The following is a 27,264-nucleotide window of genomic DNA, read 5'->3' on the forward strand; positions in this document are numbered from 1 at the left end:
AATATTTACCTCTGTTTATAGAGATATTTAGTACACACTCTTAGGATGGAAAATTTACAGCTAATTTTCCCTTCCCTTAGTTTATGTCAAACTTGTCAAATTCTAGTCCCAATTGTATGTGTATAAAGTCCTCATTTAACTGCATATTGCATTACCTGCAGCCCAGACCATTTGGAATTGTGTAACCCAGAGATATGTTACATTCATGCCTATCTGGAAAATAGTGATTAAGCTCCATAAATCCTATTTTATATTGTACATTTCTGTAGGCTGTTCGCTGCAGTGGGAATATAAGCTCCTTTGGTCACAGGCAATGGCTGTTTGAGGTTACAAATGAACATGACATGAAGACTTGATGGTGGATTGGAGGGAGGTAGTTTATGGAGGCACAAGGAACAGCTGATGCTGGAATCTTGAGCAAAACACCAAGTGCTGGAGGATCTCAGCAGGTGTGGAGGACATGCAGTTGACAACATTTTGGGTTGGGACCCTTCAGAAGGCAGTCAACATTACGGGTCGAGGAGTGTGTATGATACCCATTCAATTTTTACTCCAGTTCATCTTTTGTATTGTAGCTAAATGTTTGAACTTGCATCTTGGGGAGCTGACAATGTGAAGAGCCACTCATTTCACATATTATTTATTGGATTGAGGACAGCACTGTACTGAATAGGCAACAATTGCCAGCTCATTTGGGTCCTCAATACCAGAATGATGTTGAAGAAGTTGTCTGGGAAAGTTGGCGAAGATATTTGGGCAGTGCATGTGAAAAACGTAAGTTCTTTCTGATGGCTTTCTTTTGTTTTTATCTTTGTAGACCAGCTGTCTCGTCTCCACATGATTCTCAAGCCCTTCATGCTGAGGAGGATCAAAAAAGATGTGGAGAATGAGCTCTCCGATAAGGTAAGACTGGTAACACATTGTTACATTGCAGCACTTTAGGGTTGGGAATGATTTATTTTCAAAACAGGAATACAATGAGTCACAACATCTTAAGTTATGTTTGTTCTGACCTGTGATGTAGTGCAATATGGTTTCAACATGTGCATGTTTTTGAACCAGTTGATTGAATGCTTTTGTTGTTATCTTATTTAAATTCCAGAGTATGCCACATTAAAACGAGTCTAAACCAAAGTCGCTTTCTGATATAATTTGCCGGTCTGTTGATTTTATTGAAAGGGCAGTACGCTATACCAGTACATCAGTAAGGCGATGGGACTCGGACGGTTTGCATGTTATTCTGGTATTTTATAAATAAGTTTTAATAGGTAACAGCATCCTGTACAAGTTTCTTCAGTGGAACTTGAACTTTGGTACTGATTCTAGGTGAACCTTTGGTGTAGCTATGAAGGGGGGGGGGGGGGAGATGTAAAAGATTTCAAGGGACTTTTCAAATCAATACAGGAATATGCCTAATATTCTATTCAATGTTTCTTCCTCCTATCAAACAAGTTTTCATTTTCTGTCTGCATGTTGATTGTTGTATTGCCATCCAAAATAACGGTATCTATGTGGAGGGCTCCTAGAAAGTCCTGAGAAATTTTTCATATGGATGCTAATAATTTGAAGATTATTTATTGGAATGGGGCACCAATGCTGTTCAAATTTATGAACCTACATTAATCTTTAATATGCGAGTACTTGAGAAGGAGCTGCACTGCATCAAAACAAATCTACCCATTTGGAAGGTACACAAAAATGCTGGAGAAACTCAGTGGGTGCAGCAGCATCTATGGAGCGAAGGAAATAGGCAACGTTTCAGGCCGAAACGTTGCCTATTTCCTTCGCTCCATAGATGCTGCTGCACCCGCTGAGTTTCTCCAGCATTTTTGTGCACCTTTGATTTTCCAGCATCTGCAGTTCCTTCTTAAACACTACCCGTTTGGAAGATGTCTTCAGATGATCTACGCCCTTCTTGACTGTATTCACTTAACACTGCATTGTGCTTTGTCCTCCATGCAGATCGAGATCCTTATGTACTGCCAGTTGAAAAGTCGGCAGAAGATGCTCTATCAAGCACTGAAAAACAAGATCTCAATTGAAGACCTACTGCAATCATCTATGGGAACCACTCAACAGGCCCAGAACACCACCAGCAGTCTCATGAACTTAGTCATGCAATTTCGCAAGGTTACATTCTTTAATATTCCACTACTTTTCATTCAAACCACTTGAACTCGAGTCTCAAGCCTGCATAGTTTGTTTAACTTAGAATTCCATTACATTCTATCTTAATAAAAACTCCAAATGAACTGACGAGTGGAAGGGTGGAAGTGACGATCAGGAAGTCTGTATTAACATTATACTGTGGCACATTACAAAAGTGATCATAGAAAATGTGAAACTAGAATAGTGGGAATAGTAAGGGTAAATGATTTTTCCTATAATAATTTAAACTCTGGACCCTGCTTATCATGTCAACTTGGGAATTAGTTTGGAAGACGAATCCATACCAAGGACCAGGTAATTTATGCACTTATAACCAGTGAGTGCTGAGCGTCCGCAGTCCGATTGGAATGTGTTAATGTTCCGCGTTACATACAAAAGCTGTTGTGAGACGGAGGGGAAAAGGTAGACCAGCTAGGTCAACTGGAATGTGCAGACACTGAGTGGTTTTTCGGGGAAATAATATATTTACTTTGATGCAAAATAAGGTTCCCAACCCGAACCCCCACCTATCCAAGTCCTCCACAGATGCTGCCTGACCCACTGAGTTCCTCTAGCACTTTGTATTTTGCTGAAGATTCTAGCATCTGCAGTTCCTTGGGTCTCAAGATTAGTTCTCTGATGGATCGTGATATTTTATACAGAATAGTTCCATGAAAGTCTATGGAGTAGTGCTTGATGATTCCTCTCTCAATAGTCAACTAGAGCATCTCTGTATGTCACTCGAGGCCTCAAAGTGACATGTTCATAATGGGCACCCCTGCTTTATAGAGACCACTGTATATTTGTTAACTTGCCCCCATTTCCCCTTCTTGCCTGATGCTTGGTGGTCATACACCAGGGGGTCTCTGGTTATGGTAAATCAGGCAGTGGCAATCAAATGCACTAACTGTGGAGAATGGAGAATATGGATAGGAAGCTTTGTGTTTTAATTTCTGCCTCTGAGTTAGATTACCTCAGAACATTTGTGCCTACATTCAAAAATCAGGAGAATCAGGGTGACACAGGAGCACAGCGGTAGAGTTGCTGCCTTGTAGTGCCAGAGACTCGGGTTAAATCCTGTTTACAGGCGCTGTCTGCATGGAGTTTGTACATTCTCCCTGTAACCACGTGGGTTTTCTCAGGGTGCTCCAGTTTACAGCCACACTCCAAAGACGTACAGGTTTGTAGGTTAATTGGCTTCTGTAAATTGTAAATTTCCCTAGTGTGCAGGGTAGTGCCAGTGTGATAGCTGGTCGGGTGGACTCATTGGGCTGACGGGCTTGTTTCCATGCTATACCTCTGAAGTCTAAATCTGAACAGATAGGGAGAAGAGCTTTGATATACAATGTCAGTTGTTTATAGAGTTATGAATTGTTGTGGATAGACATAAAATGCTGGAGTAACTCAGCGGGTGAGGCAGCGTCTCTGGAGAGAAGGAATGGGCGACGTTTTGGGTCGAGACCCTTCTTCAGACTAATGTCAGGGGAGGGGGCGGGACAACAATAGAATGTAGTCAGAGACAGTGAGACTAGTGGGAGAACTGGGAAGGGGAATGGGATGGAGAGAGAAAGAAAGGGCTCTCTGAAGTTCGAGAAGTCAATGTTCATACCGCTGGGGTGTAAACTACCCAAGTGAAATATGAGGTGCTGTTCCTCCAATTTGCGCTGGGCTCACTCTGACAAAGGAGGAGGCCCGGTACAGAAAGGTCAGATTGGGAATGGGAGGGGGAGTTCTGAGCCGCCGGGAGATCAGGTAGGTTAAGACGGACTGAGCGGAGGTGTTCAGTGAACAGCAGATACAGTAGTTGAGGTTGGAGGAGGTGCAAGTGAACCTCTGCCTCACCTGGAAAGACAGTTTGGGTCCTTGGATGGAATCGAGGTGGGAGGTAAAGGGACAGGTGTTGCATCTCCTGCGGTTGCAGTGGGGAAGACTTGTTATGAATTGTTGTGTCTGTGTTTGTTAATTCATGTCAAGAATCTATCTTGATCTTTGTTTTTCAGGTCTGTAATCATCCAGAACTATTTGAGCGCCAAGAGACTAAATCACCGTTTCATATGTCTCTGAAAGCATACCACATTCCCAAGCTTATTTACAGAGATGGGCAGATTAACCACTTCAATCACTGTCGGAACAGGTCAGCAAAGATCAGCTATCTCCTCTGTAAAAGAAATGTGAAACTAGGTCAGGCAGCATCTAGAACATGGAATAGTACAGAACAGGAATAGCTCTTCGGCCCATGATATCTGGGCTTACCATGATACGAATTGAATCTAATCTCGTTGGACTGCATTCCCTACGTATTCATATGCCAATCTGAACATACCTTTTTAACTTTATCATATCTGCCTCATTTGGCTGCACCTAGGCTGAACATTTGGTTCCAGGCACCTATCACTCTCTTTAAAAAAAAAATTAAAAAAATAACTTGCCCTATGTGTCGTCTTTAAACTTTCCCCCTCGCCTTAATCCTATGCCTTCTATTACTTTCATATTTCTACCTGATCTCTGTCTGATAAAAAAAAATGTTTTAATTTCTAACTCAATTTCTATTCCCTGTAGCCACCACTGCCATTTCCTTCCACCTATACCCCCCTCCCCCCCTTGGCTTTACATTTCACTCTCCTTATCTGATTCTTTTGTGATCTCTAGCTGTTCGCACTTACTCCACCCATTGCCAAACAAACTCCCCTCCCCTGTATCCATCTATTACTTGCCAGTAATTGAATTATCCTCAACCTCTCCTAGTTTTCATCCCCCATTACAATGTCTGAAGAAAGGTCCTGACCTGAAACGTCGCCACTCCATTCGCTTCATAGATGCTATCTCACCAGCTTAGTTATTCCAGCACTTTTAGTTTGGCTCAACATTCAAGTATCTGCAGTTCCTTGTGTCGTAACTGCTGAGTGGATATTTGTTTCTTGTTTTGCATGAGAATTGTGTGTTGTGATTGCCTGGTTTTATTGGTTGGATTGCCAGTGCTCTGCTCTTATTTACAGAGGCTATTATATATGATTCCTTTTTAGGTGGTTACGAGTCTTTCTATCCCCCTTTTCCCCAGCTCACATCCACCAGTCTCTCTTCCATAGAAAAGGTAAGGTATCAGTTTGCACTTTTCCCAGGATTTTGTCTAATTATTGGTTGCCAGGGTTCCTAAGAGGGTTTTGTTTTCCTTCCCAGGTAACGATGAAGGAAGCTGCTTTTCTTTCCTACGTTACATAGATGTGTCGCCTTCAGAAATGTCAAATATGATGCTTCAAGGGATGCTTGCAAGGTGAGTGCAAGAGTAAAAGTGAATGAAGTTGCCAAGCTGAATGAGTACATTTGATTCTGTGTTCCTTATTTTTGGTGATAAACTACCTAAGCTTAGTGCATCAACCTGGACCCATGTCATTCCAAACAAACTGAGGGAACAACTATCGTCCAATGGGTTAAAAAAAATGGTGACAGGAACATGTCTTGCATGGTGAAGATGTAACAAAGCATTGCATACTAAACCACAGAGCCAACATGTTGTAGAGTGAGCTAAACTCTCCCATAACCAATGGTTCGGATCAAAGCTCTGCTGTTCTGCTACATCCATTTGTGAATGGCAATCGATAACTGAATAACGTAAATAAGGAGGCTGAATGAATTTTTCCATCGTCTATGATAAGAGAGCTGATGATACAACCATCTTCAGCCAGATTGTGAATCATCTATTTCCATCTCTTATTCTCACTATCACAACAGCTACTGGATTCACTCCTGAGCACCAACTGCGGACAAAGAAGTATGCTTGTCATTTAACTCAAACCAATATGTCTGAAGAAGGGTCGAGACCCTAAACGTCACCTTCTGGTCACCTTCATCACTGAACTTTCCTCCGATTTATGGGGATGTTTGCTGGTGATTGCGTGTGTTCCAATTCCACGGATCTCCTTGCTGCTGAGATGAACACTGGACTGAAAAGTGGCAGATAAACCTCTACTATTCAAGCAATAAGCAATTCAGTCCACTAGAAACCAGTTAGGATTATAGCTGTCACTGGGGGAAATGTGGAAATTCATTATTAAGGAGATAAGTTCATTCAGAGAATCATAGATAATCGAGTGGACAGGACATTTTGAACAAGAAATCATTGTTACACATTTTCTAGAAATCTTTCAGAATGTAACACTGGTACATAAAGAGAATATAAATTAATTACAGATGCTGCAAGGTTGAAATAAAAATAGAAAATGGCGGAAACCAGTAGGTCAAACCGTTAATGTTACAGGTCAAATACCATTTGTCAGAATCAGAAATGAAATGCCGACAAGATGTCCCATCTATGATAGTCCCACTTGCCTGTGTTTGGCCCATATCCCTCTAAATCTTTCTTGTCCGAGTATCATCCAATTCCTCAGTTCTATGTTCCCCATGTCTCCCAACCCTGCTTCCCACCCCCACCCCCCCAAGTCCTGGACAGAGCATGGGTAATGTTACTATGGTCCTCGCTTTCCACCCCAATGGCCTCTGTCTTCAACTGCACATCGTTAAGGAGAGTTTTGTGTCTAGGTGCATTATACCCTCTGCTCCCTGGTCAGGACACTGGGAAGCTAGAGAAGATATTGCAGGAGTTCCCTCTGAAACAAATGAATAGTAAGACATGACTGAGGTGTTGGAAGATTGGAGGGTGTCTATTGTGCTTTTATTTAAGCAGATACTCTATTTGTAAATGCCGTGAGTGGGATTAGAGTTCTGCGATTGAAGAGCATTACATGTTGACTGAACTATATGGAGTTTCATGATTTTATATTTGCCATGGCCTCTATGTGACTTTCTCTGAGGTGCACAATAACATTGAATACTTAGTTCTACCTTTATCTCTCAACAGGTGGTTAGCTCTTTTTTTGTCACAGAAAGCTTCCTACAGGCTCCACCGTATACGCAGCTGGAGCGAAGGCGCGGCAAAGAATCAGCGCCTGGGCAGTTCTGATATGATCATGTGGGTTGATTCCTGCACATCTTTCCCCAATGTTCGCAGCAGTAGGGCTTTTCAGGTGAGAATATATTCTCTGTGATATTCATGCCTAAATAAATAACCTAGCTGAGCGACCAGTGTTTCAGGATATTGTGCTGAGCAAGGTTCCAAGCTATACATTACTCTGTGTGAGAGAGCATCAGAACTAGATATTCAATTGATTATTTGATGCGCTAGAACATTAGAGGATCGTCATTGCTTATATTTTCCTTTCCAACTATTTTAGCATGAGGCTATTTCCAGTTTGCTGGATTCTTTTCTTTACTACTTTGTAAACTAAACATATATACTTTTTTATGAGCCAAAGTTGTTGAGTGGGATACTTGCAATTTTGTGTAGTTGAAAGGTATAATGTTGTGGTGTCAGCCTATACACGGGCCACTTATGTAGCAATGTTACAAAATTTTGAGATTTTAAAAATCAAGTCTGTAATTTATCCCATCAGATAAAGCATAAAAATAAGTTTAATTTGACACCTAATTCACTTTCATATCTCAAGTATTTAAAAAGTTATGGCCATTTTCATACTGGGAAATGAGCATCTTGTTCCCTATTGATTTTCTATGGACATAACAAAAAAGCTGTGATCGTGAACAGTCAAAAGCCCATAACTTTCTTAAAAATTAAGAGAACTGAATGAAATTTTCAGTTATCATAGATTGAAGCATTCTGAAACAAATATAAAATAATCTTACTTGGATGACCTGAAATTAAAGCATATAATTAGTTAGTTACCTAATTGTAGCTAATTTCAGACTTCAATTACTAGATCTAAACATCTATCCATTTCTTAATAAATGATTAACATTTTTAAATAGCCTAAATGTCCAAATAATATTCACAAATAATTCACAATAAAACATGATTTTAAAATCTCATTTACATTAATTTATAGGCCAAATGGAAGGAATTTAGTGTTTAATTGCTGTAAATAAATGCCCATTTAAATCAGCTTTCTAGTGGGTCCCTGTGGAACGCGCTGGTTTAGAACGTTCACATTGCGGTAGATTTGTGCCCCCAAATGCCGAGAAAAATACTGCGGGGTATAATGGGCCCAAATTGAGCTACTCGCAATATTAAACTTTGTATAACGGGTTCTTTAGAAGCCCTTTTTAATGTAAAAATATACAGCTTACCTTCAGATATTTGCTTTATGAGACCCTGCGGTTGCTGGCGGACGCGGGTTTAGAGATTGATTTTTAAACTACTATAACTATTATTCAAGGCCTTTAAACCTAATAATAGCTTTTGCGACGGGGTCTTCCAGCGATTTTTCGTTAATAATTAACTAGGCTGAACATTTTCGATTGGAACAACTTAGAGAAAATCGCGTTTTAAACCCGCCCCCTCTAAACGGCGCCAAAATCGCGCACAAGGGCTGGGGCAGATTTTCAACGACGCTTCAGGTAGGCTTTGCAACATACCTAACTTATGCTCGAACCCTCGTCAGGAGGTACGAGGGCGGGCACGTGACGTCATGGGCTAGAGGGAGTGTCCTGGTACTTAAGGTCATCTCACCTCAAGACCTTAAGGTAGTCAACCGGTAGCTGAGCCCGAGTGAACAACCTCGCTCAGCTACAGCAACACTGTTATTATAGTTAGCGAACCAACCTAACGTGTCACCACTGAATAAACGACTGTTTGAACCGGCCTGACGTCTCACCTTTATTCACCATGTTTGGTGCCGCTACAATGTACTTGAGGGAAGCCTTCTGAAGTGGAAGAAATCTGCAGAGTTCATTGGAGCCTTCCCAATGTGCAACTTTAGGTTCCAATAAATGTAACCAAACTGTTTTGACAGAAAATTAGGGGGGGGGGGGGCTACATATAAATAGTGCTGTAATTTCTACATGGTGAAACCAAAATGTATAAAAATGGCCTTTATTAAAATCTGACAATGTGCACTTTAACCACATATGATTTTTTCTATTACATATCTCAAATTGTGGAGTACAGAGGCAAATCAATAAATGATGGGTCTCTGTCCCAAACATTATGGAGGGCACTGTAGTTCATTAAATTGGCCTGCCATGACAATTTTAGGACAATCCACCTATTAGTGCTGCAAAAAAATGCATTTGGGGTACTACAGCTGCGCATTGTCTTTGGGTGCAAGGGTCAGTATTACACCCTTGATTATTTAAAGAATCCTAATCTCTCAACACCAGAGGCCTTTCTTTGACTTTACAAATGAAGCCGTGAAGACAAGAATAGTGGCAACAAAAAAGGACCGGTAAAAGCACAGTCTATTTTTGTTTCAGGACATAATGTCTTGCTGATGCTGGTTTATAAATATAACTAGGTGCTGGAGTAACTCAACGGCTCAGGCAGCATTTCTGGAGAACGTGGATAGGTGTCATTTCGGGTTGGGATCCTCCTTCAGACTGATTTAGGAAGAGAGAAAGTTGGAAGCAGGGTGAAGAGAGGCCCTAAGCTGTTCCACTTGTGAGGCCCCCTCCACGTTGGTTTTCAGCGCTGGCGGCGAGGCAGCGACCGAACAGCCATGGCGGCCAAATCTCCCACAATTCAAAGCGAGGGAGAAAGTGCCCAGCGCCGACCAGTTGCCGTTGTAGTGTGCATGGGCAGTGTGGCTGATGATGTGCTGGCCGTGGTTGTGCACATGTGCAGGGGGGAGGACGTGCAGGCCGCAGCAATGCGCATGTGCAAGGCGGCCTGCTGTGCCGGCGGATGAGGAGCGAGCGGAGCCCGGCGGCCCGGACACGGATAGCGGGGGGAGATGGAGAGAGAGAGAGAGGGGGGCCCACCCACAGTTGAACTGTAGGTGTCCTGCCCCCCTAGACCTCGAGGCCCTAAGCCTAAGCTTGTCTAGCTTATAGGTAAATCCGGCCCTGGTTGAAAGAGAGGTGGAGTGGGACAAAGTCTGGCAAGTGATGGGTGGATACAGGTGAAGGGGGGGGGGGGGGTTGATCCCAGCAGTCATTCCAGGTGAGGCAGGTTCACATGCAGCCCCTAATCTTGTTCGGTGCTCCCAATGTGGTCTCCTTTATTCCTTTACACCGGCGAGGCCAAGTATAGAATAGGCAACTGTATCACCGGACACTTGAGTTTGGTCTGTCAAGGCGTGCTGGATCTCCTGGTTGCGAACCATTTTAACTCTCCTTCCCATCCCACATTGACCTTTCTGTTCTGAGCCTCCTCCATTGCCAGAGTCAGGCTGCACACAAACGGAGGAACAGCATCTTGTATTCCATTTGGGTAGCTTACAATCCAATAGTGTGAACATTGAAAACCGAAACCTCGCTTATCCAAGTTATTCGGAGATGCTGCCTGGCCCGCTCAATTACCCCGGTACGGTGTCTATTTTTATTTGATTTTGTTTCAGTGACAAAATGCAGACATCCCATTGTACATTGTGTTAACTATGATCATTAGTGTCTGAAGAAGAGCCCGAACCAGAAAATTTGTCTGTGCACATCCTCCACAGAGGTTGCCTGTCCTGCTGAGTTACTTCACCACTTTGTTTTTTATTGGTCTGATTAGTGTTTCTTTTGGGTGACGCTGATTTCCATGAGTGGTCTGTTCTCTCCCATAGGACCTTTGTTTTACTGGCTACTGCAAACCATTTATCAGCCATAATCAGCACCGTGTCTATCGACGAAAGTCTGCTACCTCAATCATCCGCCGCGGTCAGCCCACAGAATTCCCAGCCTATCTTTACAGCAGCATTCCCAGGGTGAGTAACTATATCCATTTATCCTAACCTTTTATTCGCTGGTAGAGCCGCAGAGAGCAAGTTCAGTTTGTAGCCTCATTTATTTCAGGAACTCTAGTCATGGGATTGGACTTCTGAACATTTGGACAGAACTGGGAAGGGGACTGCATTTGGGAAGGATGTTTCCACTAGGTCGGGAAAGGGGAAACATTGGAGGTAAACATTCCTCAACACTGCACCTTCTCAAAGCTCCACCTTTCATGGGTTTTCTGCCAATCTCACCTTGCCTCCCTATCTCCAATCCTTGCTCTTGCCAGCTCTTACTCTCCTCTACCTCACCCTGCCCTTCCACAAGCCATCAACTAATTTTTGACAAAGACTATACGGAGGTTAATAAATAAGAGCTTCACCTTTCAAAGGAGTGTCTGAAACTCACCCCTGGCTTGAAATGGATAGTATAGAATCCTCGCTGAACAATAAGATTCCTTATACGAGTAAGTGTGATCACCATTAAGTGCAAATTGCACTTTCACTCGTTGATGTAACAAATGCTTTTAAAAAATATTCAGAAATATTTATTTCTCTGATATGGGCCCGAGTGAATGTGTGCAATAAGATGAGTTATTGATTGGTTTACTATCGCTGTATTTTTAGGGCTTTAGGTTTGGTTTAGTTTAGAGATGCGACATGGAACAGGCTCCTCAGCCCACCTAGTCTGCGCCGACCAAAGGTTACTCGTACGTTAGTTCTATCCTACACACTAGGGACAATTTACAGAAGCCAATTAACCTACAAACCCGCAAGGAAGATTCACTTGCAAAGTGATGCTCGGGAGACCCAGTTTCCTGACCTTGGGACTGAGATTACAATTCCATTGGGTGCTCTGAGGGCCCGAGAAGACACATCACTGTTCTCCCTGCTGAAGTGTGCGCAGAACACATTGAGCTGGTACAGCTCCTCCAGTGCTAGACGAACGTCTGGCTGTGGTGAGATGTAGACCGCTGTCATGATGATGGAGGTGTATTCCCTCGGGAGGTATCAGGGATGGCATTTCACTGTCAGTTGTTCCCAGTGCAGAGAGCAGGAGTTGGACAGGACTCAATAAAATCTTACCTTTTCCCCATTATGCAACCTTCGTATCCCAAAAATGTTCTTGTTCTCCTTAATCTGCCCTGTTTGTTACATCCTCAGAAAACTAATAAATTTGTCGGGCATTATTTCCCTATAGCAAAACAGTTACCAAGTTAATCAGGAAATGTGGTATCAGTGTGGATTCTACCGTGGCCAGATTAGAACTCGAGGCCCTTTCATGATGCAGTCCTTCATAAGAAAACATCAATGTCACATAGAACCTTTAGCAAAATACTGGTGCAGAAATTGGCAGAGCTGTGCGAGATTGGCTTTTAGGATAGATATTAGGTACAAGGCAAGCCTTGCCCTGTAAGGATCCAAGGTGAAAACACCACTTAAAGTTGTTATGCAACTTGGATGTGTGGCAAGTACTCATGCTCCTGCTTCTCAACACTAAATATCACCACTATTTTTGTTGTTTCCTTTTGAATATTTTTCTCCATTTACCATCTCTAAATTTATTTCCTCCTGACCCTTCTCCATTTTAACACCCCTGCATCCTCATATCTCCTTTCTGTAGCAATCCTTTAGGGTCTCATTTGCATTCAATGAGACACTAATTTTTTTTTCTCCAATTATAGTGAGAAATTCTGAAATTCTCTTTTCCCATTTCAGTCTTTGCCCATCCTTTTTCGTAGTTTACATCGTCTCTTTTTGAAAGCTTTATCTGTATTTTGCATACCTGGATTTTTTTGTGTTGTAGAAACATAGAAAATAGGTGCAGGAGGAGGCCATTCGGCCCTTCGAGCCAGCACCACCATTCATCGTGATCATGGCTGATCGCCCCCAATCAATAACCCGTGCCTGCCTTCTCCCCATATCCCTTGATTCCACTAGCCCCTATAGCTCTATCTAACTCTCTCTTAAATCCATCCAGTGATTTGGCCTCCACTGCCCTCTGTGGCAAGGAATTCCACAAATTCACAACTCTGGGTGAAAAAGCTTTTTCTCACCTCCGTCTTACATGGCCTCCTCTTTATTCTAAGACTGTGGCCCCTGGACTTGCCCACCATTGGGAACATTTTTCCTGCATCTAGCTTGTCCAGTCCTTTTATAATTTTATATGTTTCTATAAAATACCCCCTCATCCTTCTAAACTCCAGTGAATACAAGCCTAGTCTTTTCAATCTTTCCTCATATGACAGTTCCGCCATCCCGCAGAGGGAGAACAAAATGGGAAGAGACAGAGACTTTAAGATTTCGCCTTCCACCACAGTGAGGAGGTGTTTGGTGAACTCATTGTGGTGGATGTTAAATTTGTGTTGATTGTGTGTTTTTGTCATTTTTTATTATATGTATGACTGCAGGGAAACAAAATTTCGTTCAGACCGAAAGGTCTGAATGACAATAAAGGAATCTAATCTAATCCCAGGGATGAATCTCGTGAACCTCGGCTGCACTGCCTCAATCACATGGATGTCCTTCCTCAAATTAGGAGACCAAAACTGTACACAATACTCCAGATGTGGTCTTACCAGAGCCCTATACAACTGCAGAAGAACCTGTTTACCCTTGTTGTCTATTTTGTCTTTAAAATAAAATTAAAAAATCTGATATTTATCAATTTTCTACCTTTTATGTTCTTTCTACATGGGAAGCATGATAACAGGTTAATATTTAAATCTCTCCCATTGTTTCTCATTGTCCATTTTGTTCCAACTATTTAATCGGGACTGGATCCTCCTAACCGCCTGCAGTTCACTCAATTGCAAATGTTTATATAGTTAATTGCAGCAATTGTCTTGCGAGCCCAGTAAATTCGATTAATCTATTTTAGTTTTGTTCACTGAAGGCGTAATGTTGATGCTGTGAAAATGTGAAGTTCCATAGGATCTTGCTTTGATTCCCTGCCTGTCTTGAATCACTGTGGATTTTGGGATCCCGGGCTCAGTTTTGGATTGTGGCATAAAGAAAGATGACTGCTAGATGTATAAGCAGTCAGTACCCCTGTAGAAAGAGAAAAAGTTTACATTTTAGTTCTGAGATCCCATCAAAACGGAGCCAGAGAAACAATAAGATTATGCAGCACGAAAGGTCCGGGGTGGTGTGCGAATGGAACACAAGGAATCAGATAGAACATCTGATAGGATGCTACAAGTAGACCAATTTGTTTCTCTCTCTTTTCACGTTAACTCTTTCCATGGATGCTACATGACCTGAGATTTTCCAGCATTTTGAGCTTGTACAAGCTCAGACATTGTACTCTTCATTCAAAGATTGAAGCAGAAACATAATTGCATTTTAAACCAGGTCTTTGAAAAGAGTTGCTATTAGGTGTAGCCGGTGAAGAGTGAAGCACGTTGATAATTTGAATTTACACGTTGAGAATCAAGTACTATTTAGTCTCATGAATTTCAAACTTTTTATTTGTGTCGACGATCCTGCTGAAACTGACATACCATAAGGACTACCCTTTTACTAAGCTTTTTAATTAGTTTAAACAAGAAGTCGTTTCCTCAGAAGTCAACAACTCTGATACTAAGTGAATAAAAACCTGTTGATCTCATGAAACCTGCAAGTGCAGTCTTCAGTTTGAGAACTTGCATTTGAATCACAGGAAGGAATCAAATTCTAACAATGTTATGTTTACGATTAGTTTCAACCTGTTTGTAGATGACATGAAATGATGAAGGTGGTGTATCAAAAATGACAGCAGAATCAGATGGGCAAATGGGATGTGGAATGCACTTTAATTATGCTATTTTGGGAAGTCAAACCAGGGCAAGACCTTCATGTGAATGGCAGAGCCTTGGGGAGTCTTATAGAGCAGGTACATAGTTCCTTGGAAGTGGCATCACAGGTGGACGGAGTGGTCAAGAATGCTTTGGATACATTGGGCTTCAGTCAGGTTATTGAGTATAGAATGCGGATACGAGGAACTACAGATGTTGGTTTACTCAATCTAAAGAAAGACAACCCGATACGTCACTAGTCCACATCCTCCAGAGATGCTACCTGACCCACTGAATTACTCCAGCACTTTGTGCCTTTTTTTTAGTAGAGAAGCTGGGGTGTTATGTTATAGTTATACATTGTTTGGTGAGGCTGCATTTGGAGTATTGTGTTCAATTTTGGTCACCCTGCTATAGGAAGGATGTTGTTCAGATGGAAAGAGTGCAGAGAAGATTTAAGAGCATGTTATCAGAACTTGGAAGGCCTGAGCTATAGGGAGAAATTGGGCAAGCAAGGACTTTATTCCTTGGGGTGCTGGAGGCTAAGATGTGATCATATAGAGATGTATAAGATAATGAGGGGAATGCATATGGTGAATGTAGAGTTTTTTTACCCAGAGTAGGGGAATCTAGAACTTGAGGGCGTGGGTTTAAGGTGAAAGGAGCAGGACTTAATAGAAACCTGAGGGGCAATTTTGATCACGGTGGTGGGTTTATAGAACTGGCTGGCAGAGGAGGTAGTACAAGCAGGTACTATAACACCATTTTAAATATATTTGGACAGGTTAAGAAGGGTTTAGAGGGATATGGGGGAAACCTGGGCAGGTGGGATTAATGTAGATGCAATAACTTGGATTCATGTGGAATGAGGTGGTCACTGTATGTTTGATGCCAAATATAAAGAACCTGGTCCTGACTCCAGACCGTAAATGTCTGCTGCAGTGAAATGGAATGTGCAATGCGATAGTTTTCTTCTGCTAACTCGAATCCCCTGCCTTGTGTATTTCAGGTGACTGCTATCCCACGCGATATCTACTGCTGTGATAGAAGTGCAGAGTATGAGCGTCGATTGATGAGGGACGGGGGTCAACTCACAGCCAAGCAGTGCCTCCTACACGGAACCCCACAACTAGCACTTAACTGGAGACATCGACTAGTCTCCTTCTTCATGGAAGAACCTGGGGGTTTGCTCGCTGTTCAGTCGCGACATGGCTGGTCTTTTATTAGGATCCCTGGTGAGTTAATTGGATTTTTATGATCCGGATGTCTTCACTCTTATGTTAATTCTTCAAATACACCGGTTTGGGTTCTGGATGTAATCCAAACCAAAAGATGTAAATGCTTTGAAGTAAAGATGGATTCTCTATATTGAATTCCAATCAGCAGTATGTTGGTTTATTTTCCCTCGACACTGGCTGAAGTTCAAAAACTAGGTACCATTCTAGGGGAGCGTGATCACTTCATGTACTCTAGCACAGGATATGTCACGTGGAAATCAAGTAAGTTCGTCTCAGAGTTTGATAAACATGTTGATCAAGGAAGATTTAGACAATGCAATTCAATCCATAAAATGACAGACTACACTAACTTCCTGTTAAGCTCTACCGACGGTTTTCCGGCAACTGGTGGTCCAGCACCTCCGTTAGTCTGGAGAAAATTATGAGAGCACACTTGAAATCCACACTGGAAGTCCCCCCGAAAATATGGCACAGAGGCCGGGTGAGGCGGCCGATTCCAACCTTATCAGGACTTCTGCGCCAATCGGCAGGTCCAATTTCCCCCCTTGCAGCCGGGGCTCTGGACTCCAGCCCGGCCGGAGTTGGCAGATCCATTCCCATCACCAACACCCGCATCCAACTGTTGAATAAACTCGATGCTACATATGTGATGTCTTCAATATTCTAGAATGTAGTACAGGTATATCTGCTTTCTGCAATGTAGTATATCCTGCATTTTGCCTACATTGCCAGAAAACTATTGTCTGATGTACAGCAGATTAATCAGATACGTTTACCTGCTAGATAAATTAAGTAAATAGAAGGATGAGAGGCTTGATGAGGCTCCAAAACTCAGTGCCCCAAAGTGGTGGAGACAGGCATCGTCACATCTAAAAGATGCATGGGTGAGCATTTGGTTTGAATGGCCAACAGCTGCCTATAGATTTGTGTGATTTAATAAAGTGAGGTGTCGATGTGCAGTGCAGTCATTTACAGGTCTGCCGTTGAAATTTCGATAGGTTGATGAGAGCAGTGCTGTTGGATAAACTACAGATTTGATAGCAGCACCCTATCCTGCACATAGATAGCCATCTTTCTGGGATAAAGCAGACTCAACCCAGTGCTGCATTTGCATTTTGTAAAAAAACCATCAATGCTGGAAATCTGCACTATAAATACAAAATACTACAAATACTTGGATCAGGTAGCATCTATGGGGAGAGGCAAAAGTTAATATTTCTCCACACTGGCCTGGCCCCAATTCAGAATTATAACTCAGGCCTGTCCAGTATTTATCGTTACTATTTTAAAGCTAACAGAGCAATGGTTGCTAGTCCCAAAAGATAGGCATCAGCACTACAGCCACTTGCCCATTCCAATTTTGTAAGAGTAAATCAAGCTTTGTCCTCATGTAGAGCCTTCTACATGTTGCGTGAGGACATTTTTGTGAACACGTTTGACAAATTCCACTCCGTCTAAGCCTTTTGCACGAGTCTATATTGATAAAATCCTCAATTATTAATGTATTAGTCTTGCAGCTGCCAGTAATCTCCTGGCATATTTGCACTTCTAATTCCCCTAGGCAAGTTTGGTGCCCACAGTACATTCCCAACAAGATGATCATCCCTCAATCAAGAGTCAAGTCAAGAGAGTTTTATTGTCATGTGTCCCAGATAGGACTATAAAATTCTTGCTTGCTGCAGCACAACAGAATATGTAAAAATAATACAGAACAAGAGATAAAAGTTCAGTGTGTCTATATACCATAGACCATAGATATCAGGGCTCGAAATTAACGGTTGCCAATGGCGACCTAAGGTCCCGCCGGGCAACCTAAAAACCGTGCAAGTTTGCCCGGCTTGGCAAGCACCCGGGACACCTATCGTTCAACTCTGAGCGGGCCCCCCTCTCTATCTCTCTCTCTCTCTTTCTCCGTCTCCGCCCGCTATCCGTGTCCGGGCCGCCGGTTCTCCGCTCCCCGCCCGCTCCTCTTCAGCCGGCATGGCCAGCCGCCTTGCACTTGCGCACTGCCACGGCCTGCACATCCTCCCCCTGCACATATGCGCACAACCACGACCAGCGCATCATCGGCCGTGGTCACAACTTTCTTACATCTTACATGTGGTCACAACTTTCTGCATTTTATTCCGCTCCTGGATGTTCAAGTTGCCGAACCAAGCCACGATGCAACCAGTCAGTATGCTCTCTACTGTGCACCTGTAGAAGTTCGAGAGAGTCCTCCATGACAAACCGACTCCGTAGTCTTCTCAGGAAGTAGAGTCGCTGATGAGCTTTCTTAATAATTGCATTAGTGTTCTCGGACCAGGAGAGATCTTCAGAGATGTGCACGCCCAGGAATTTGAAGCTCTTGACCCTTTCCACCATCGTCCCTTCCAAAGTCCACAATCAGTTCGTTAGTTTTGCTGGTGTTGAGAGCCAGGTTATTGTGCTGGCACCATTTGGTTAATCAGTCGATCTCACTTCTATACTCTGACTCATCACAATTAGTGATTCGTCCCACAACAGTGGTGTCGTCAGCAAACTTGATGATGGTGTTTGTACTATGTCCAGGTACACAGCCATGAGTATAAAGCAGTTGTGACCTGTTGTGGCGGTAAGCGAACTGCAGTGGGTTGAGATTCTTGTCAAGGTAAGAGTTGATATGCGCCATAATCAACCTTTCAAAGGACTTGATCACCACAGACGTTAGTGCCACTGGTCGATAGTCATTGAGGCACGTCACCTTACTCTTCTTGGGCACCAATATTATTGATGCCCTTTTAAAGCAGGTGGGGACCTCAGACCTCAGAAGTGAGAGGTTGAAAATGTCCGTAAAAACTCCAGCCAGTTGGTCTGCACAGGTTTTTAGAACACGACCAGGTATACCATCAGGTCCAGGCGCTTTCCGAGGTTTCACCCCTCTTCTGATCTTCTGACGTTGTCTCTGTGACTGTGACTGAAATACCATCACGGCGAATGGGGGCTCGGGAAGGCACATCAGTGTTCTCCCTATCAAAGCGAACGTAGAACGCATTGACCTCGTCAGGGAGTGATGTTTCGCTGACATTTGAGCTGCCTCCTGATTTCGCCTTGTCAGAGGCGATTAAATTCAAGCCCCGCCACAGTTGCTGAACATCCATCTCATCCTCCAGCTTGGAGCAGAAGTCCCTTTTGGCCTTTTTGATGGCCTTACCAAGGTCGTATCTGGACTTTTTTTTTTAAATAAATATTTATTTTTTTAGAAGCAATTGTACAAGGAGACCTCTGCATCTCCAGACCTGAATGCCCGGTGTCTGGTCTTCAGAAGAATGCGGATCTCATGGTTCATCCAAGGCTTTGTGATAGATGCAGATCCTAATCTCGTCTCTATCCTAATGCATATCCCACGTCAGCCTCACAAGCCACTTACTTTCCACCATTACACTGATACCCCAAAGTCGCATCACAACAGCACATTTAGAGCTGGAGGGACTCTGGGCCATTCAGTATCTGTGGAGGGAAATGGACAGATGATATTTTGCATCTGGTCACTTAATCTGGAAACATGTATTATTGATGTACTATTCTTGAGGCATTGTAGATAGTTTAGCTACTGCATTGCTTAATTCTTACCATTGGGTGGTGTTGGAGTTCTAGCATGACAAACAGTTCCTTTATGGAGAGTTGCAAAGTTTTACACGTCACCAGCTCCCAACAATCAGGCCCTGTCCCTAGACAGTTGCTTACTTTTCTTGTTTATTGTATGGTTTTACAAGTACTTCATGTGACTAATTCTTCTTGCAGTACATTCCTAACTATTTAGCTTACACAGTAACACAACAGATGTTTAAACAACTTTGTGTACAAGTTCCTGTTGCAGAAGTTAATACTTCATATGTTGTAAGACAACAAGACTGTCAGAAATAGTTTTAAGTACAGGTCAGTCATTGTAATATGGACTAGTTGATGTAGATTAACCACTATGCCAATGGCATTCCATGGTGATAGATGCAGATCTTTAGCTCCTGCACATTGCTAGTCAGCCCCATGACGAGCTCATCCATAATTCCCTCCATGGAGGTGGTGGTGAGCTGCTTTCGTCCTTCTGGTGAACTACGGTTCGGTAGGCAGTTCCAAGATTCGGACTTGCTGGTGAAAGAACAGTGATGTATTTCCAAGTTAGGATTATCAGCAACTTGGAGGCAACCTGATGATGGTAGCGTTCCTGTGCTCCTATTTCTTACGTGATGGTACAGCCTGCAGTTTGGGAGGTGCTGATGGAAGTGACCAATTCCTGTGAATTTTACTCGATGATATGTAGTGTGGAGGGGGAATTTTGCTATTGTCAGCCCACGTGACTGCTGATGAAGCTGCAATTGTCCAGGCAGGTGGAGAGAATTGTATGGCGCTCCTGACTTTTACCTTACGTAGCTGGTGGAAAGGCCTTGGATCGTCAAGAGTTGACACAGATGCCAAAGGGTCCAGAGCCTCTGATTTACTCCTGTAGCAGCCATAGTATGCAGAGTAAATGAAGGAATATCTGGAGCCCTAGCTTTATTCCCCATTACCCTGCAACTTTCTTCCTCTTCTGGTCTGTCTAATTCCCTTTTGTAAATTCTGGCCCTGCCTCCTAATATTCTTCCATGCAACAAATTTCTGGAGATGTTCTGGGATCAACTACGAGCTTGGTTTCTTTGATAAAATGGAAGCAGTGTTTGACTGCACAACAATGTAGATCTCTAACTGAATGGTTGACCTATATTATAAAACTATAAGGAACTATAACCAAAAGCCACATTACTAAATTATAAGGCTGCCCATTGTTAATAAATTGGGCCAAATGAATATGTACATTTTTTTTTACAATCGTAATTAATCTGCGTAACTAATTTTGGTGGTTCTTTGCTCTCTTTTGAGGCATGACAACCATTTTTAAAAGATGTTTTACATGGAAGATAAATTTATTTTCTCTCAATACTGGGACTTCCAATGAGCAAAAGGTAAACGTGACATCAAGCGAGTGCAATGAAACATAATGTGAAAGCTGAGTTATCATTAATAACTTGTACATCATATTAAAGGGTATGAGTGCACAACTAGTAACAATGTTGTGGGTCATTTTTTACACACTGAGCTATCACGGCACACATTCTGTTTATTCCAAAGCGTGTGCATCACTCATTCAATGTTGCCTTCCAAGAGCCCATTCAAAATGGTCGACTCTTTGTGGCTGAATCACAGCTAGAAGTGTCCAGTACCAACTCCTGTAAATTCTTGTGACCTCCCAAAATAATTAAAAGCAAAATACAAGTGCTGGAAATCTGAAAAACAGCATCCTTCAAGAAATTCAAAATGTTATACAACTGATGACTTGGTTTCTGAAGGTGGTTAGTTTGTAATGTGGGAAGCACAACTGCCAATTCAAAGCCCCACAAGCAGCAATGTAATTTCATAATTCATTTTATTAGTGCTTTACACCAAGTTACGATCTGAATTCCTCCCACAAACAAAACGATTAAGACACACCTTGTGCATCTGACTGCTGTACTTCCCTGCAACTGTGACTACATGGTAGTTCATTTGTTGCAAAGAGTTTTGGCCTGGCTCTGTTTCTGGATCAGGTCGTTCTTTCATGTGAACTTCTATTCTTGGTATACTGTTGCATGTGATGATTGCACATTCTTCCTATGATTCTATGGGGTTCCTCCAAGGAAAGGGTTCGAGGGAAATGGATCAAGTATCGGCAAATGGGAGTAACTTGTATGGGGCATCTTGGTTGGCGTGGGCGAGTTGGGCCGATGGGACAGTTTCTGTGTTGTATGACTCTCTGAACCGGTTTCCTCCCACGTCCCAAAAATTTGTTGTCTGGAAAGCTAAGTGGCATGTCAGTCTGGGTGCAGTCTGTGGAGGTCAGACACTGAATGTGGACCATGCTGAATTTGAAGCACTGTTATTTGAAGCACTTGGCCTGATGTAATCACCATAGTTAAATTTGTGGCGAAGACTGCACTGTTTTCTTTTAATTAAGCTCTTTCATTGAAATAACACATACATTAAAATGCAACTTGGAAACGTGTTTCCTGAAGGAGGTTGGGGTCTGGTTGCAATGTCATAGCGTGCCATTGAATGCAACTACAGCTGTGACAGGTTTTGACCTTTTTACTCTTGTAGGTGTCAGCAGTTTCCATCATCATGAATGGGAAGAGTCTGAGTAATTACAGCTTAATTTGCAGATAGGGTTAAATGGCAGAAAGTAATCTGTTTACGTGGCACGTTGCACTGCTTCTGCCCTCTGAGGACCAGCAGTCGACAATAAATACTTCCTGCACAGCTTCCCCTCATAGTGTCTCTCGGACCCCACGGTCAGTGTTGCTCTTGAGTTCATTTGCTTCCCACACTGATTTCCACATGCTCAGGAACAACTAACCTGAGAGCTTGATAATTCTGAAGCAGCATAAAAGCAAGTGAGTATTTGGCCAAACATATAATTCACAAAGCTGGCTCGGTTGGCTCCTACCCAAATCCATTTCTCTGGCTGAGGTTAAACCCTCACAGAACCATTGACTTTGATGATGTTGTACTCAAGGTTGCAGCTATTAATATTGGGGAATGGAACAAGCCCTATTTCAAACAAATGTTCCTAGAGCAGCTGCAACATAACCTGGATGCAAAATATAGTTCCTGTTGCATTGCCTCAGATCCTAAAATGTAAGGTACTAAATCAAAACATGTGGGCATTACTGTAATGGCAAGGATTGTGGACGTTCAAGGCAGCTTCTCAGCAGGACAATTGTAACATCTGTGACTCATGACCAAAGTGACACCCTCCATCATTTTCCAGTGACTTTTTGGTTTTCCACACCAGTTTTGTTAATGTGTGAGTAACGTGGGTAATTTAGATGAATTGGAGGAGTCTGGCATTCTTTGCAAACTTGCTTGAGAATGTTCAATCTTGATTTATAGTTTGAGGAATGTTCTCAATTTTTATCATGTAAACAAGAGTACAACAAACTTGGAAACCTGTGGTCCTGTGTATCATACACTATAAACTTTAGGGATGGATTCACCACAGGTTTGTGCAACAATCATGCCTGGGCAAATCAGAGGACCTCTGGTCTGTGGAGGTTTATGTGAAATTAACAACTAATTAAGCCAATTAGGCTAATTAAGCAAAATATACTACTTTGTATTTTATTTGGTGCAGGGATATGACCGCCATCAAATGATTAATCTTTAAATTACTCGTGTTGATCTTCTGTTCATCTTATGTGTTACACACTCAAGACGAATCTAACTTTACAACCATTTTCTCTATCTGTAATGTATATGTAACTTATCCAGCTTTCTCCGAAAGGTACAAGACTGCAGCTCTCTGCAAAATGCTGTTCCCCTTTCAGGCCAGAGGGAGATTGAGCTTCTTTCAGCACAAAGTATTCTTCTGAGCACAAAGAACATTTACAGTGAAAACAGATTTGCTTTACTAACAAGCACTTCTATTTTCCTGTTACTATTTCATAGTAGAGAATCAGCTCTGTTTTGCTAGATGCTTTACTCTAGTCTCCTGCCAGCAAACAAACCAGGAAGCTCGCCTTTTAAATTTCCTCCTGTTTTGGAAATGAGTTATGGAGTGGTGCACATCTGGGCCAAACCATCTCCTATTTCCCTTCCCAGCTCCCATCTAAATATAAAATGCAAACAGGAAGAATGGAACAGTTAGGTTCACACACGGCACTGACCTTTCTCTGATGCGTTTGATTAGATATTTTAACAGTTCAAATCCTCTTACTTTCCTCAATGAAATATCCCATTGTGGTGTTTAATGGTTCGGCTGTAGCACCTGTACAGTGAAGGTAATCACCCCATGCAGATAACAAATAAGGACAAATTAATAAAGCATGCCTCTCACAAGCATCCCAAATTGCTTCACAAAAGTATTGCTTCTGAAAGGTTGAAGCATTGTCAGATGTACCGACAACGGAACAATGACATTCTTTCATGCAGCAGCATAACAGGCCTGCAAACACAATACACACAGATAATGTAGTAAACACAAATTCAGTAACTGAACAACCCCAATTCTAATGCGCAAGATGCAGGGTGTCCCTAGCACAACCAAAGACAGTCAGTCCACAGTTCTTGGTTGGTACGGACGAATTGGACCAAAGGGTCTGTTTCTGTGCTTTAAGGGCCTGTCCCACCAGCATGTGATTGCATGCGTCTAACGCGACCAAACGTGGTGGCTTGAGGCGTACGGCCCTGCGGGGCCGGTCCCACTTCCAACCGCGGAGCCGTCTGGAGTTGTGCGGGGCTGGTCCCGACATCATACTCACCAATCAGCTGGGCAGGAGGCTGGCCGACTGAATTTGGGCGTCGCACGGCGTCGGGCGGTTACGTCGTCACGCAACGGCACGCCGGGCGGTGACGTTATCGCGCAACGCCACGCGCTAGGCGTACGCCGTCAAGACACTGCGTATGGCATAGAGACGCTGCGTACGCCCGTCGAGGCGCTGCGTACGGCCTCAATGCCGCTGCGGGCCGACAGGCCGTTGCCGCGCGGAATTTTTGGACAGTATCAATTTTTCGGAGCCCCGTGCGATGTCGGGACCAGCCCCGCACAACTCCATACGGCTCCGACGATCGAAGTGGGACTGGCCCCGTGAGGCCGTACGGCTCAAGCGACCACGTTAGGTCGCGCTCGACGCATGCAGTCGCATGCTGGTGGACCAGGCCCTTTATGACTCTAATTATTACAATTCTGTAATTATCACATAAGCAAATATGCCTGTCATTGTCAACAAAGTGAAATCCCACAAAGAGTAAATGAGATATGCCCAGCTTTCTATGGTAATATATCCAGATAAGCGATGTGGCTTGTGATTTATTTATTTGAGATGTGGGCCACACTGCCAAAGCAAGTATTTATTGCGTACTTAATTAGCCAAGACGGTCAGCTGTCTTGGACTGTGCTGTATTATTGTGTAGGATAGAACTGCAGATGGTGGTTTAAATCGAAGGTAGACAAAAAATGCTGGAGTAACTCAGGCAGCATCTCTGGAGAGTAGGAATGGGTGACGTTTCGGGTCCAGACCCTTCTTCATATTGATGGTCGAGACCCTTCTTCAGACTGATCTGTATTGTGCTGTATTATTAGTTGGATTGTTTGGGGATTTTAACTGTGTAAATGTGAACGAATGGCTTTGCATTCCCAAATAATCTTGATGGTAAATGTGGGGGTAAAGTGCCTATGGTCCAGCTACATTTGCCCTATCATGTACCAATCAAGTGTCCTAGATGCTATGAAGCTTCTGGAGTGTTTGAGCTACATTCGTTGAGGCAAGTGAGGTGAAAATCATCATGTTACTGAATTGTGCCTTGATGGTAGGCTGTAGAAAGTCACTGCAGAATATTCAATGTCTTCCTGCACCTTCTTTTTAAGCAGTTGGTCCAGAGAGTCTCCTGATCAATGGTAACTCCCCGAAGTCCTGATTGTGGAAGGATTTATTGATAATAACATTGAATGTTAAGGAGTGTGCATCACCTCTAACCCCTCTAATCCAGTGACCAGACGTGGCCTCATTTACAGCGATGAGACCTAGCATCGACTTCGCAACCAAGGTCCACTGGATCTCACAGTATATAAAATAAAGTAGTCGGTTGGCTTCATGCCCCACCCTAACCCCATTCCTGAATCTGATTATACTTCATTTTATGTTTGGACTGGAAGCAAAATCTGGAACTAATTAACCATACAGATTAAGAGATGGGGTAACTGTGAACTAGAAGAGAATACCAGAAACTCAAGGTCTTGTGAAGTCTTTTTTTTTTTTTTTTCAATTCAATTCAATTTATTGTCATTTGGACCCCTTGAGGTCCAAACGAAATGCCGTTTCTGCAGCCATACATTACAAACAAATAGACCCAAGACACAACATAATTTACATAAACATCCATCACATTGCTGTGATGGAAGGCCAAAAAACTTATCTCTCCACTGCACTCTCCCCCCGATGTCAGTCAAAGTCAAAGCCCCCGGCGGGCGATGGCGAATTGTCCCGTGGCCATTAAAGCCACGCCGGGTGATGCAAGGTCGCACACCGGGTCTTGATGTTAGAGCCCCCGGCGCGCGCTCACAGAGACCCGCAGCCATTCCAAGCCGCGCGGGGTGGTGCTGTAAAGCCCCGCTCCAGGAGCTCTTCAACCCCGCAACTCGGGCGGGAGAAGTCGCCGTTGCGGAAGCCCCGAAAAGCGGTCTCCCTCCAGGGACCCGCAGGCTCCCGGTGTCACTGTCCGCCAAACCCGCAGTTGCAGCCTCCGAATCTCCGGGGGTCGGGTCGCAGCAGCATCCACCACAGCTCCACCCGCTCTGGAATCGGCCAGCTCCGCGAAGGTGAGGTGAGTAGTCGGCACCACAGCCCCCGGTCTTCCTGTTGGAGGCCACTCCTCGTTGCAGCCCCAACGACAACGGAGACCCGACAAAGAAAAGGTCGGGTCTCCCGTGCAGGGAGAGATTTAAAAGTTACCCCCTCCCCCCCACACCACCCCCACCCCCCCACACACATACCCCAACAAAAAAAATAACAAAAACTACATAAAAACATAGACATAAAATAATAAAAACGCAGACGGACTGCAGAGGCCGCTGCTGACGAGAGTCGCGCCGCCTATGATGAATAATGCAAGTCAACTGAAAGAGGTTCCAGTTACCTCATGGGGATGGAAGGATATTTCAAATACTCAGCACCTACAGTTTTATTTCTGCTTTTTGAATATTGGTACTGAACAGCATGACTGTCCTTGGTTTTCTTTCAGAGCATTAATCCCTTTGGTTATTTCAATCAGTGATGGTTTTGCTGCAGACAGAGAAACAAATACTAAACCACTTTAATCCACTGTATCAAATGCACAAACTCAACTCATTGGATCTACCTGACATCCCGGTTGCCAAGCACTTTAATTCCCAGTCCCACACTGACCTTTCTGTCCTAGGCCTCCTCCATTGTCAGAGTGAGGCCAAAAGCAAATTGGAGGAACAGCACCTCCTATTTCGCATGGGCAGCTTACAACCCAGCGAGATGAACATTGATTTCTCTAACTTCAAGTAACCCTTGCATTCCCACTCTCTGCGTCCCTACCTCACCCAAGTCGTACCGGCTTCAAAGTTGTCGTGTTGAGTCTCATTGTCTTTACTCGTTCTCACCTAGCACACAGCTAACAATGGCCTGTTTATCATCATTACTTTCTTGCATATCTTTCATTCATTTATTCTAAATCTCTACATCACCGTCTATATCTCTCATTTCCCTTTCCCCTGAAGCCCCTGTCCCACTTAAGCAAATTTTTTCGGCGACTACAGGCAGCTAGGCTGTCGCCACATGGTCGCGGGGTGGCACCTGTATGGTCGTGCGTAGTCTCCTCAAATCGCCTAAAGAGTCGTAATGTTTT

At 43.3% G+C, this 27,264-nt stretch overlaps 1 protein-coding gene and 1 long non-coding RNA gene across 2 annotated transcripts in view; one reads left to right on the top strand and one right to left on the bottom strand.

The window, feature by feature from the left end:
• On the bottom strand, positions 1–27,055 carry LOC116976717. The gene is made up of 5 exons (XR_004413025.1): positions 26,926–27,055; positions 25,390–25,394; positions 24,861–24,873; positions 5,143–5,147; positions 1–11 (listed from the first exon to the last, which is right to left on the bottom strand). It is a non-coding gene; the product is annotated as an uncharacterized LOC116976717 (long non-coding RNA).
• The window catches only part of ino80 (INO80 complex ATPase subunit), a 163,766-nt gene that overhangs the window by 96,653 nt on the left and 39,849 nt on the right, over positions 1–27,264 (top strand). Inside the window, 8 exon segments of the mRNA XM_033026586.1 lie at positions 818–903; positions 1,963–2,130; positions 4,149–4,282; positions 5,172–5,239; positions 5,326–5,419; positions 7,004–7,169; positions 10,704–10,844; positions 15,636–15,861. Coding sequence (XP_032882477.1) covers positions 818–903; positions 1,963–2,130; positions 4,149–4,282; positions 5,172–5,239; positions 5,326–5,419; positions 7,004–7,169; positions 10,704–10,844; positions 15,636–15,861 — 1,083 coding nt within the window.

The sequence above is a fragment of the Amblyraja radiata genome, chromosome 9 (assembly GCF_010909765.2).
Source record: "Amblyraja radiata isolate CabotCenter1 chromosome 9, sAmbRad1.1.pri, whole genome shotgun sequence".
NCBI classification, from domain to species: domain Eukaryota; kingdom Metazoa; phylum Chordata; class Chondrichthyes; order Rajiformes; family Rajidae; genus Amblyraja; species Amblyraja radiata.